Here is a 14553-nt window from a genome sequence, read left to right as displayed (position 1 = left end):
TGAAGATAACATGTTGGTATGATTCAATGCCAAGGAACCAAGAACTGCAGCTTGTTGGAAGTGTTAAGCCTGCTCTTAACTGCTGTATATATTTTTCTGCAGGTGCACAGAATCTCTTTATTTAAGTTTATAATATTAATATATTATTAACGTACTAGTTCACTCAAACCTGAGAAACCAGCTTGGACCTGAAAAAAAGCAGACAACGTTTCCTTTTTCTAATTTGTGCATATAAACAAGGCACAAGAAGAGGAAGATCTATTACCTCTGAAATACTAGAATGCTGACAGTAATACCTTCTTTTTAAAAAGTTTCTTATTTATACAGTACATTTTTGTTTAACTAACATTTACTTTTAAATTACATTTGACTTCATTATAATCAGATTCCACTATCATCCCATACAGAACTTGATGTAAGCCACAAAATTAATCAGCTAATAAAAATGCATCATTCTTCTTGCTTAGCAAGAAGTACCAGGTTCAGCGTTAAAAATTTGCTTTGTTGCAAACCAACAAGTTTTAAGAGTAATGGGTCAACAGAATCAACATTTGTTTAGAAAAAGAACTAAAGTTCAAAATGCAAAACAATTTGCACTTGAGCAACGGCAGAAATCAAGGCTTCCTCCTTTGGTAATTTAAGTCACAGTTTAAAATCAGTCAGGAAGTCAAATCACTTACTTAGTCCATCCTAAGGAGGCCATTTCTATTATATTCAAGAGACTTAGGGGGAAAGATCAGCATCATGAAGGTAATGCATTAACAAGACCATTAATATGCAAACACAAAAGCTATTACTGATACTGGAAAAACATTCAGAAGACATGTAATAAATCCCTTTCTTGAGAAGAAGGAAGAAAAAAACAGGGCAAACTCAGCATTAAAAAAAAAATGCCAAAAGATTCCTGAAATCTTTCTCTGGAAAGTGGTCATAAGATCTTCTAGTGATCCAGATGTGGATGAAAATCAATCTTCATTGATTTCATTAAAAGTAATGAAGTGATTATTCAAGTATACTTTTAGTATATTACGTATGTACACATAAACATAGAAAGATATTTCTGTAACACACGTATACACAAAGTTAACAGAACATTTTAAAGCAAAATAATCAGCTATTCACAGCATGAAAAAAACATTAGGGTTGATGCATTTGCAAGCATATCTCCTAAGTATATTAAAGGAGTCCTGGGAATGTTTACATCCTAAACCTGCTATAAAAATTCTTTTTTTTTTTTTTCTACAAAACTCTAGAAAAAAGTGACAGACTGATTGGCTACAGGATCAGACACTTCATTAGTCAAGTTGGAGATGCATTTAGAAGACAGCTACCACCAGACAGACCCATGTTTTGTCGAGAGAAGGGGTGGAGGAAGATGAGGAAATAATGTGACAAACACCAATACAATGAATAGTGATAATGCAAAATAAAGCTATCAGAAAAGATGGACTGTAAAAATAAAATCAGTGAAGAGAACAACATAATTTTAGCAGATGTGATTTTACAAAAATCAATTATCAATTTTATTATGCTGCTGAGGAGAAGATCCCAGGAGATACTGTTCCTCTACTTGGAGAAGGGGGTTATTTTTTTTTTTTAATTTATATTTTTTACTTTTGTTTTGTTTTGTTTTTGATATGGATTTAGGCCCTAGAAATCCCTACCCAAGCAGAAAAAAATCCTACAGCCTCCCCTCTGTGAAAACAGGATCTCTGACATCAGATATATTTTAAAGGCTTGAAAATAATTCAAGTAGGGGATTATTATATGTTGCAAGCTCCCCAATATATGTGGGACAGCTAGAGGGAATGGTTAGAGACTGTACCAAATCTTCTCTCTTCACTTGCCAGAACAGCTGTCAGGTGCAAAAAGATCCAACAAACTTTTATTTTTGTTGGAAGAAAGCATGACACTAAAACGCACCTCAGTAGCACAGTGTCTCCCATGTCTGAACTCAATATTGCGCTTGAAGTCATAATACAGCCCACTAAATACATTGTCCTGCATTTTTTTAAAGGGAAAACAAGACTTGAGAAGCTAGAAGATGGTAAGCAACTGAAGCTATATTTACAGAGCTGCCCTTCTGCTCTCACCTACAAAGCTGTTTTAAGAAAGAGAATGAAACAGTTCTCTTCCCTTCTGCTTCCTGTACAGGACAACTTTTAATGCTGTCTTGAAAAGAGAGGGTTCGGGCCAACACAACAACCCAATTCAAACCTCAGTGAAAAAAAAAAATCTTTTTCCCTTCAGCAGGTGCTCGACTAGGGTGGTACTCCTTTTAGAAGAGGAATCCTAGCAGTCACAAAGACACAGAAACGTCCAGATGACTAGGCAGCATGTTGTTACATGCAGCACACATTAATCAGGGCGCCACATTGTTTTTTCCAATGCACTCATAAACAAAACCCACCCACCATCTGCCCAGACCACATGGAATTAATCTCTCCACATCACTACTTATTCTGGAAGGACTAGCTAGATCACAGAGTCTCTTATTTCACATGCTTCTCCAAAACATTATTGAAGAGTACCCAATCAGCTGCCACTATTTTCTTATCAATAAATCTGGAACAGAAGCAAACATCTAGTTTACGTGGAGGATTCATTTCCAGTTTGAGGAAAAAGAAGTGTCTGTAATTTACAAAGCAATCATAGGTACTATATTAAACATGTAATTTATCAAAGAAGACATACCCTATCAAAGCCTGCATTAAGAAGGGGAAGAACAGAAGTCTCGTCTTGATCAGCAGATCTATAAAATAAAACATGTTGGTCACTCAACACGGAAGACCTAGATGGTATCAGTTTGACAGTTATTAAAACATAATGCAGTAATAAGTCTTACATAAAATACACATATAAAAGCATAATAATACAGAAGTTGATCTGCTGAATATGTCAAAGATGATACAATCTTCTTTTGTAGATTTTTGCAACTGTTTCTACAACCTGAAAACAATTCCTATAGCAAACCTGATAGGTATTCTACAGAACACCTGTCTCTTCACAGACACACGAGGGTGTTAGAAGAAGAAAAAAAAAAGCATTAAGAGAATAAAAGACATCCTGTCATATCTTACAAGAAAGAATCTAAAATAGTGTTATTAAGTAAAATGTGAAATGAGCTGTAAAGCATTGTTCAGCAGCAAACTTAATCTATTTCCTAATCTTGGCAGGAATATTTCCTCTTCTGCCACTCAGTTTGCTAATACTTTAAATTAACTAGGAAATTAACAAAAGAGGATGGATTCAGCAGTGTGTAGGAGTTTTAACAAAGATGGGAAAGCTCTCTTCTTCTAAGGTATTCGATAAACCATGTATTTAAGTCAATAAGAATTCTGCCTGAATACATGGGGTATGAATTATCCGATAAGGATTTCAGGACCACGCTCTGCTGAGTTAAGTACAATGAAGTTAATGAAGTTTACTCCATTAACAAGTTCCCTAATAATCACAGTTTGTTACATGATCTAGTTACTTCCTTTAGAAAATAATACATTTTATTCTATTCTTTCATTTTAGAAACTAACACATAGGTGTTTATTTTTCCTTAGTATCCAAACCATTACATTATGATCCCTTGAAGACAAGGTGATATATTGCTCTATATAATTGGAAGGTTATTTAATACTTAAATAGGCCATATACATCATTTACCCGTTTTAGGTAAAAATAACTAATAACCTTATTCTATAAGGCTTAATAATAAGTTATCTTCTGTTATTAGATAACTATTTTATATAACATTCCTATGGAGTAAAATAAAAATATTTCACAAAACAGAGTAAAACGTACATGCGTGGAACCACAGCAAGTATTACAGTGTGTTCTGATGGCTTTGTGGCACGAATAGACCTAAGAAAACAAAATATTCTGTTACACCACATGCTTTCTCAATGTTACAACATCTTCGCAGACAATATAAACAAAAAACAGGAGTGAAAGATGTTGCTGAATTTAGAAAATAGGATGTCACACTGCCAAAACCTACCCATCTTCACTTAGACATTTCATTTCCATTTCGCTACCAGATTTCTCCTATGTTGTGCTGCACAACATAATGCAGCTCAGAGGCAACAGCTCCAAAAGCATAGGGCAGGAACCACAACTCCTTACATCTGCTCTTCCTACCTAATACAGGTTTGCCTTGCTTACCTCGTTCATTTGGAGCAGATTGTCCTGAACACATGGGCTGAGAGATACAATGTCTATACAATGCATTTTCAGTACTCATTATCTAATTTAAACAAGAATCTCTTCCATCTTCTACCATATTTACCATTGTCTTTCTAGATATTGAAACATTTTCTTGAAAGGCTACAAAATATAGCCTTTGGGCATGTAAAAAGAAAAGAAGGTATAGCAAATGCACATCTCTACAACACACTCATTTATGAAATGCTGAGCAAACAAAATTTCACCACTTTCACCACTTATTGATGAACTGAAAAAAGCATGACCAACTACCTGAAGATCACTCCACTCATCTTTCACTGGCAAAAGATAATTCTTTTTCAAACATGTCACGCTTTCGTAAGTGAAGGGTCTTCATATTCATTTTTTGTCTTTTATAAGTACTTCCATAAGCACAAGTATTTGAACTTGTCATAAGGACTGGAACTGTTAGTTCATGAAGGACTAATACAGTATGGTGCATGGTACAAAATGCATGCTAATTTTTCATTTCCATGTGTGCCAGAAGAGTGATGTGAACTTCTGTGAAGAGCTCTCAGCGCAGCATACCTGACCTAGCGGGCAAACAATAGCATTACTTTGAAGCCCTGCAGCTTAAAACTTTGCTGTAGTACCAACGTATGAACTTATCTACTTACCTACTTACGTATGTACTTACTGATGTATGAAAAACTCCTGTTCTCAATGTCCAAATTTCCATTATATTATTTTTTTATTTTCCCAGGGGGAGGTTGGTTTTATAATTATAAGGGTCACTTTTGTATAATATGCTTTGAAGTTCAAAAAAAGCATAAGGTTCTTTGGTTACCTGCACATATCTTCTCCATCAAAATATCTGGAGTTCCTGTGATCTATAACAATTATTTCCTGTTGCTTATCAAGGAAACATTCAAGTGCTGACTCAGGAGTCCGGGCAATACTGCACTTGTAACCAGCTCTGTCACAAGCCCACCAGAAACCATCGCTTTGGTTGTCTTCTTTTGCAAAGATCAGCAAAACCTGAGAAGTACGAAAAACAACATAATCAATTTAAAAAATACAAAATAGTTCCCTGCATGGTGCAAATCTTAACTAACACTTCTCTAAGAAAGATTGAGTCTGCATTGAAAGTGGAAATATTGGACTACAGATTGTAAAACAGCTGACACAGTAGGACGACTATTAATAAATGGAGCAATTATCAACAGAGCATTAACTGTGTAGGACTGATATTTACTACTTTCGAGTAAGCTGTGATTGTTCTGGATGTAAAAGTGTTAGATGATGACAGGTTACCCTGCCTTGCTCATTCTCTGAGCATCACAGCTTCAGGAACATTACTCCTACGTTAAGGTGGTTTGGTCACACATGCTATCCAAATAGCTGCCAGATGATGAGTCTCTTCTAACTCATTTTCAAATTCCATCAGTACCCAGACTGGCTGAGTAAATGTTCAAACACCACCACCACTCTTGTATTTTTAATTACACATATTTTTAATTGTAAGGAGCTTCCTGAAATGTAACAGCCCTAATTATCACTCTTCAGGGACAAACAATTAACATAATATGGTTTTATTCGCTACCCTGCCTTCAATGTACAACAAAATGGAGTTAAGCTGTATTCTTTCAAAACTGAAAAGAACAACAGGAATGGACAGGGCTGGGCTGCAGAAAAAATGATTCAAACATCACATTTGATCACTAACTATGCCACCCTATGTGACAGATAAAGAAAAAGATTATTTTGATGCAAAAATGGTGTGAAAGGAAAGGTCTCAAGAAGTCAAAAGTTTATCCACAGCTATTTGCATTGCACAGAAAAGCTGCAGCCTTGGAATAATCTATAATCTATGTTAATTTCTCAAATCAAAAACATCCCTGACTTCACTGAAATAATCTGAGTGAAATATGGCAGATTTTGCCCAAAATGCACATGAAAAAGGTTAATAACCTTTTATTTATGCTGTTCTGTGTGTCTGTGATGTTACCACGTGAAATACAACACCATCGGCCTAGAAGCTAGACAAGGTGACCATAACTTTTCTTTTATCTTGAGCTGTCTAGATTGTTTAATTCTAAACAATAAACAGAGCCATTAATGTTACTGTGGCAGGACTATCACCCAAGGTTTCATTAAACAGTGGTAGAAAATTAAGTGCTTGGAACTTCAGTAGGTATTAAGAAATACATCTGAAAATTTTAGTTTACTAGAAAGAGTATTCTTAATTGCAGTTAACAATAAGTAGATTTGGGTTTCTGCCACTTGCCATCTAAGGTGACAGTTGTCACTGAATCTAATCCCTATCTTTTTCCAGCTATCGGAGTGTTCAAAAGCAGTTACGTGGTTCTGCTGTAGACCTTTGCAGATACCTGGGCAAAATCTCTACCCTGATACAATCTTCTGTTTGTTTCCAGCTGATGTTAGTTTTATTTTGTTCCTAGTTTGATTGGTACAATGTGGTCAGCAAACAGGTTTTTCATTGTGCTTTTTTTGATATCTTCTCTCAGCATTCTCAGTTTGGAAATAAAGGACTACAAAATTCAGTCATGTACCAGATGTAAAATAAAGGAGCTTAACTGAACCACCTGATCCCCCACCAGTAGCTAAATATCAGTGTGCGGATCCTTCAGAGAATATTAACTTTAAAAAGTACCATTGATGTATTATTACCATACTTTCTCATGAAAATTTGTATGAAGTTTAGTGTAAAGAATTAAACCATAACTATAATAACTATATAGTTATATAACTGCAATAACTATATAGTTATATAACATAACTATAATTATGCAAATATATTGCAAGATATATCCCCAAATCAATACAAAAACATAACAATCTGTATAAAACACACTGTCATGGAAAAGAGTTAATTTAATTTTTGTTTCTTGATGGAAAGCACATATCTGTGTTGTTGGTTTTTTTTTTTTTTTGGCATATAATATGTCAGTTTCACTGTAAATAGAACATTTTATTAATCACTGCTCTGTCTTAGGAGTACCATGGACTTCTGCCGATGAGGTATTTGCATTTTTGGTGATGTACTGGAATTTCTACAGTGTTTTTGAGTATTTGTTTTACACAGGTGCTGCAGGTCTTGTTCCCACATTATCATACAAACAAAGAAAATGGACAGAGATCTACTTTAAATATCTCAAAATACAGCCAAGAGACAACAGCTGGGTACAGACACATGGTACCAGAAGGAAACAATGAGAAAATTAGAAACAGCAACTTAAGTAGTCATAAAACAAGTTATCTAAACATTTTTATGCTATTGCAGGCATCCTATCAAAAGAATTGTAATAGTCAGGGGGTTGCTCTTGTGACACCCAAAATTGGCATGGCAAACGGTTAAATGTTGGGCATCTTAATGTTTTGGTTGCAGCTCAACAGGTAAGACAATCATCATCAGAACAAACATGGTGCTGTGAAAGTGATGATGACCAATGATTGTCTTAAGGGGGGACAAAATACAGTATTTGAATGGGGGACAGTGTTTTGTGGTAAAACAAAGTGGGCAAATTACCACAGGTGGCAGACAGATTCTACAGATGTTTTCTGAAAGAAAGCAAGAGGTATATGCTAAGACAAGAAGGAAATGCACTTACTGATATGCAAGACAAGTACAGTGGGAAAAGAAGTGTAATTATCTCAGTTTCCTCATTAAACCCAGGAATGGAGAAAAATGCCACAGTAACCCTAATACACAACCTAGTTTACTTCCAGTGTATTAAATGCTGCAAGGAGATGATGACAAACTTCACCTTAAATGCTAACATAAGCTTTAGGAGTGGTCATCACTACAATTTCTGAGCCTTGCCTCATCTCTCTCTTCTTTTCCAAACCCTTGACCTGTTGGTTGTTAGGGAAATCAATGCCACATTCATGGCTTCACTCTAACACAACATAAAAATAAAACCACAGTAGCTTTTCCATTGGTCATTGCTTTAAAAAACGTCTAGACTGGATGTTGAAACATGACCTAGTCTGTCCTTCTCTCTCTGGCCTTATTTTAACAGTTATTAATGTTGCACATATAGATTGGTTTCTTGTTTTGCAAGGTTCTCCACAAAAATTGATTTTTATTTTTATATATATATATTTTTAAATCTTTGGTCTGGTTCACAAGTTAAGCAGAAAAGGTTTCAGTTTAATCCATTTGACTGCATGCCTGAATTGCATGCAAGTCAGCTCCCTGGCCATTAAGGCCATCTCCTATCAAAGTGCCAAACACAAGAGGTGGTTCAAGACTGTTCATATCCACTTGTTTTCCCTGGCTATCATCTAGCTTGTTTTACTGTTTTTTCCTGATCTTTGCATGATGTAGGGCACTGGCTTAAAAACTGTATAAAAAAGGCCCACATACAAACCTCTGTCAGCCCTAGTAAACAGTTCTGCAAAAGGGTAAGACAGCTTTTTTATGTGCACTAACTGTTTACAACACACCTTTCTCCTGTGTCCTTGGGAGAAACACTTATATGTACTTTCTTCACAGTCATTTCTAAGGTCTCACAACCAAACTGTGCCCATTTTCTAGCCTTGGTACGAAATCTGGGCAGACACATAAGCTGCACGCTGGGAGGGCGTTTGGAGGGTAGGAGCTGGTATGTTTGCTTTGGACTGTTCTCCTCTCCCACTCCTATGTCCTGCAGCAGCTGGGTCGTGATCTAATACAAACCACAACAGGTTTGTCCTCTAACACAGATGGTCATAAAGTCTAGGGTGAAATCTATTAAATGGTTTATGGCGAGTCATAGTCACAACAAAGGTCACCTCCCAGACAAAAAATACAGGCTATTTGCTGGCTGGCACAGGTTCGGTCCCAAATGACAGGTTAAAACATGCACCAGCATAAAATGAACATTGCTAAGAGAAACTCTGGTGACAATTGTTTTAACAAACTGAATTAACTTATCAGACAATTAAGGACACGATTAAGCACCAACAAATAGATACTTAAAATGTGACGTTTAGTTTCTCTTTGTACTGCAGAGAAATCTGTAGCTCTGTCTTCAAGCTGGAAAAAAAGATTAGCACACATTTTTAAAATGAGTGGATATGTGCAATCCTTGCACATATGTGTTCCACATAGGAAGTGAATTTATATAAAGTATTTTCCCTTTAGTTAATATATGGCAGTCTTTATGAAAAACTCTTCAGGTAAGAGTTTTACTTAAAGTCTGCTTTCTGTAGCACAATTTGTCTCTTTACTCACGATGGGACAAAACAACATCCACACCTAACTGGATAACAAGAGGAATGTCAACCAGGTTTCTAAACAAACAAAAAAAACCCACAAAACAATTCCCCTTCTTCTATGATGAATCTTCACTTAATTTATATCACAATAGCTAACACAGATACTGTGATACTTTGGCAAATCCAATTTATACAAGGCAAACCAAGTAAAATGCTGCCATAAACACTGAATATTCTTACTTAAGTATTTTCTTGACTATCTTACTGAAGATGATCACAGTCTATGGAACATTTTTCCATAAAATGTTCCACGTATTTATGTACAAATTCCTTCAAAAATGAAGACGTTTGTTTGCTGAAGTCACCATTATACAGTCTCTTTATAAATAAGCAGTTTCAACAGAGGAAATCACAGTTAACAGTGAATTATACTTTATTTAGTATTATCATACAGAAAGAAAATTTTAAAGCTTTATGATATATATACACAAGATTTTTTGACCTCAGAAACAGCATGTATCCCACATGCAGGTTTTTCTTCTTGTAGCCAGATATGAAAAGAAAAAAGAAGAAACAAACAAACAAACAAACAAAAACCAGAAAGGGTGACTGCTGACTAAATTTCTCTGTAATTTAGAGAGTTAACTGATGCAAGGCAAGAAGTTAGCTCAAATGAACTTTTAATGTTGCTCACAGGAGCGATATTAAAGACTAGGATGACATCATTTCCTATCATCTGAGAGCTCCAAAACACACTATACGCTAAAAAATAACTCTTGGCATCCATCTGTTTACGGACACAGGAACAAATTGTACAGAAACAGTAGCAACTACGGGTAAGAGCTGTTGCTTGTTAAACCAAAGTTCAGTGTTCTCGTTGGAACATGTGATTTCTTGCATCTGTGACCTATAAAAGCACAGTTCTTTGATCTGTTGTGCAAAACCCAGCAAAACTCACCTGGTACCTAAACTTTATAATGGTGCTCTCAGCTGTGCCATATCAGAACTCGGTGGTTTTTAACATTCAGAGACAGCTGTTTTACTTGCTAATGCACACACACACACACACACTTGTACTGATAGGACATATAAAATAAATGATTTGATGTTAATGGAAATTTGAGCACCTTGTTTGCCAATTTAATTTACCCACAGGTCTCTTCAAAGGCACTCAGATAAACCACAATACCAATTACCCATCCCACTGCCCTTACACAAGTAAAATGAAAACACTATACTTAACCATGAGGGCTGAACCTTAATTTCATCACTCATCAACACTGAATTGACTGTATCAAGAGACTGAAAGAACATCTTACCTGAATTGGATCTTGTGTCAGTCTCATGGGCCCAATTTGTACCTCTGTAGCCGAAGCCTGCTAAGTAAGAGTAATAGAGATTTTTTTTTCAGTCTGGTTCTTAACAAGGTAACATTTTGCAAGCAAGAATGAAAGATCAGACATAGCCAGTAAGACTCTCAAAGGAAGGCCAAATGACCAGCAGCCTTTATTTAGTTCCTCTTAAGTGGTTAAGTGTATCTTCAATGAACAGATTTTACCAAACTCACTATTTTGTCCTATTTTCCTCTAAGTTAAACATTGTAGGGCTTTAAATAGGGAAAAATCTAGACACCTCTTCCTTTCTCCTCTTTCCCCAGATCAGAGCACCTTCATTAAAAAGGATTTATATTTTGTTTAAGACTATGGAGAACTATTTTTTTTTGACCAAAAATTGCCTTACTCATTTCAATGTAAGCAGGCCTCCAAGGTCTTGTAACAGATATTTGATAATAATATTTTAGTTGTTTCGTTTAGAAAACCGAAACATTGGCTTTTCAGACAAGATAACTTTTTATGGATTATAGATTTAAAATGGTTTTCCAGAACTGTAGCTTTTAGTTTGTAGGAAAAAAAAAAACACCACAACAGCACATTGCTATCATGTGAGTGACGTCATTTTCAGAAGACTTGAGACCGCACAGTAATTTAAAGCTATGGCAAGAAAGTCAGCAAATATTGGCTGTAGCTGCTTTGTTGCCATATTTCCTAAGAGTTGGACTACCTTCATACCTTCTGTGTACTGATATATTTCAATACACTCCTCCTATACACAGCTGATTTGTTTCACTTCAGATTATTAATTAAAGACCGTTGTCAGGCAACTGAACAATACCTGCTCCCTCCCACAGATGTATGTACTTAAGGAAAAGTCTTTGAACCCTTAAAATATCACTCCCCTCACCCTACAGAGGATTACTTACAAGTTATCAGTCTCTGAAAGGGCAGATTTTCTGCTTTCCTGACACTAGCTACTCTACGAAACTGGCGTAGGTGAGTTAAAACAGTTGCTCTGCAGGTCATATATTGGAACAAAAACCTAATTGCAGGCACATTCCCAGGACTTCCCCAACTCCCAGGAATCCTGGACCCTTATTTCTGCACCATTCTGCTCTGCATTGCTTGTTAGTTCAAGCCCTTTACCCAGGTATTTCCTTGTTCTTCAGTTTATTATTTTTCTAAAGGACCACGGATAAACATTCAACATGGACGATGTTTCTTCCTCAGAGAATACAATAGCGTGTTAATACTTAACATTGCCTGCGTATGAGACAGTGGAATTACATACAGCTACAGCTGATATGTTGGACTTTCACTCATCACTGAGCACTGATTCTTCCGAGCTCAATGTACGTCAGAAGGCAGTAGCAGGCTGTACTCCAGAAAACTAAACCACAAAGCCTACCATGGTTTTCCAAAGCAAAAACTGCCTCCAATGTAAGTATAGTTAACCTCTCCCTTTCTCACACAAAAGCTTCATTTCCCACTTGATCTCCTGTCATATTGGAAGGGAACATTATGCAAGTAGGGGTTATCACAATATCGGCCATGAAGTAATGAATAAGGTTAGAGAAACAGAGTTCTCCCAAAACTCCCAACTGCTCTTTCTTCCCTCCAGAAATAAAATTTTAAAAATAGCACATTTACACTCCAGTGGTATTATATAGGAAACTTTTAAATATATAAATATATTTTTAATCTTGAATTACTTTGATTTAGATAAGTGTTTTTAAGTCATCTCACTTGAAGAATCTCTAGTAAGCAAAATAACAACAGGTACACAACGTGCGTGGGTCTGTATCACTTCAAAAGGTTCTTTTTTAAAATGCAGAGCTCCAACAGTTCCCAGATGTATTGATCAAGAGCCTGGGATTCTTCACAAAGGATGCTTAGGACACCAATGCAATATTTTTTTTTTAATCCATTTATTAATGCTACTTAGGAATTGACATTGTAAATTACTGTTTTCTGCTTTGCTACCACTTCAGGGGGCATCCAGCTTTCATTACTCAGTTTTGTCCAAGATGGAATAACTATGCCTAAGAGACAGGTCTATGCAGGCTAGTCTGTCTGACTCTTTTTAGGGATTTCTTTCCTTCACTTCTCTTAGCCTGAGTATTTAAAATAACAAAATAAAAATCCACACAACTGTGACTTGGGACTTCTCTCTGTGCTACATCCATGTTAGCATCATAAATAGAAAATACTTGGATGGACAGACCTGAAAATCAAGGAGTCCTATTTTTTTCTCCACCCCCACCCCAGTATTTTAGCATGTTCCTGTCTTTGCTGATGATAGGAAAGCTTCCCGAGGATTAGAAAATCTGAGATTCCCAATGTAGGTGAACTTGTCACAGTCCTGCTCCATGCAGATATGATTTACTTCCAACTGCTACCACACAGGGATGCAGAAATGGTGCTGCTCTATCAGAAAGATTGACATGTATAACCTTTAAGCCATTCCTTAAACCATGCATGGAAACCGAGGGGACCCTGAGATGAAGACTGGTAATGATCCTGAGCATAGGAAGGATTAATAAACCTTCACCTTAGATAGAGCAAAGAGTATGTCCTCCTTTCTGGACTTCCTTTTCTGAGTTCTGAGTTTTGTTCTACAAGCTCACTCAGTCCCCTAGATTTGTATGCCTGAATTGCTTTTGGTACAAACAACTGGCTCACTTTTCTCTTTCAAAATACAGCTAGAGGAGGCAGCAGGAATATGACATGAGTGCCTAGCCTTTGTAAAGTAGCACACCTCTCCTGGGCCTGAAGGAACTTATTTAACATCTTCCTAACTCCCAGAAGAGTCTGACCATGTGGATGTTGCATATTAGTGATTCCACAACCATACCTCTGCTCATTTCCTGGCTTAAGTGAGTATCTTATTGCTGATGATTTCCAATTTAAATAAATCTCTCATTATTTTATTGACTGGCAGGAAGGACTGCTAATAGACTTGCAACCTAAATCAATTAGCACAGAATTTCATGACAAACTTTTCTGGTAAAACACGTGGAGCCTGTTTCCAAAGAAGTCGGTGAAAAAAATCCCAATTTCAGTGAGCAGAGGAACAGACACAGGGTTGGAAGCAAAGAAATTATAAATAAGCTATCTCGGAATAACAAGAGCTTAAAAACAGTGAAGAAATTTTTGTTTTAACATTTTGAACAGTCCAATATTTTTTTCCAGTATCATTATAATTTCCTAGGTAATCTCCAGAGGAATCAGCTATTAATCAAAGAATTATATTAATCAAAGAATTAAAGAAAGTCAATGGTATTTTCTTAAATCCTTTCTTTTCATATAAATTAGTGATCATCAATTACCTTACTATCATAGCAGTACCATTAAGCAAAATGGACAGACCACTTTATTAAAGGTCCATCCTTTTATATCACCACTACATAAATCTTTACCCCTCATGTGACTGAAGACTTACAGACCCTGCAGTTTATGAATCATCAATAATTAAAAACACAACTACCGTAAAGATAATGACTAATTAGCACAGCAAAGTCTTCTTGAATAATTCTTTATTGTTCCAGAGAAACAGCAGCAGCTGGAGCCAGCCAAGCTGCGAAGCATTTTTGTTGGGAGTCCAGTCTCCTGGAAAGGCGCAGGACGTACTGCTTGAGATGCTCTATGGCATCACACAGACACTATGGGCTACTGACACTGTTTGTGTCCTGAAGGCTCCTTCCTCCTACCCACTACATCTCCTTCCACTTTTACTTACTGACAGTCATTATCAGCCACCGGACCTACTCGCATACTGATACACCCCTTCCCTTACATCTCATTTTCACACCTCTCTCCCTTCAGTTTCTAATGAGTTACT

General features: G+C 36.4%; 1 protein-coding gene across 16 annotated transcripts in view; it reads right to left on the bottom strand.

Annotated features, from left to right (window-relative positions):
* PDE8B (phosphodiesterase 8B) overlaps window positions 1-14553 on the bottom strand; it is a 100432-nt gene that overhangs the window by 34942 nt on the left and 50937 nt on the right. For 8 of the 16 annotated variants that reach the window (XM_083818029.1, XM_083818026.1, XM_083818019.1 and 5 more), the window contains exons 2-5: window positions 10698-10754; window positions 5003-5193; window positions 3796-3855; window positions 2695-2752 (exon numbers count right to left, since the gene is read on the bottom strand). In XM_083818029.1, coding sequence (XP_083674155.1) covers window positions 2695-2752; window positions 3796-3855; window positions 5003-5193; window positions 10698-10754 — 366 coding nt within the window. Of the gene's footprint in view, window positions 1-2694; window positions 2753-3795; window positions 3856-5002; window positions 5194-10697; window positions 10758-14553 lie in introns of all 16 variants that reach the window. The other 8 variants (XR_014576843.1, XM_083818025.1, XM_083818017.1 and 5 more) reach the window with 2 other exon arrangements.

This window comes from Anser anser, assembly GCF_964211835.1.
Source record: "Anser anser genome assembly, chromosome: Z".
NCBI classification, from domain to species: domain Eukaryota; kingdom Metazoa; phylum Chordata; class Aves; order Anseriformes; family Anatidae; genus Anser; species Anser anser.
This window is presented reverse-complemented; position numbering and strand designations above follow the sequence as displayed.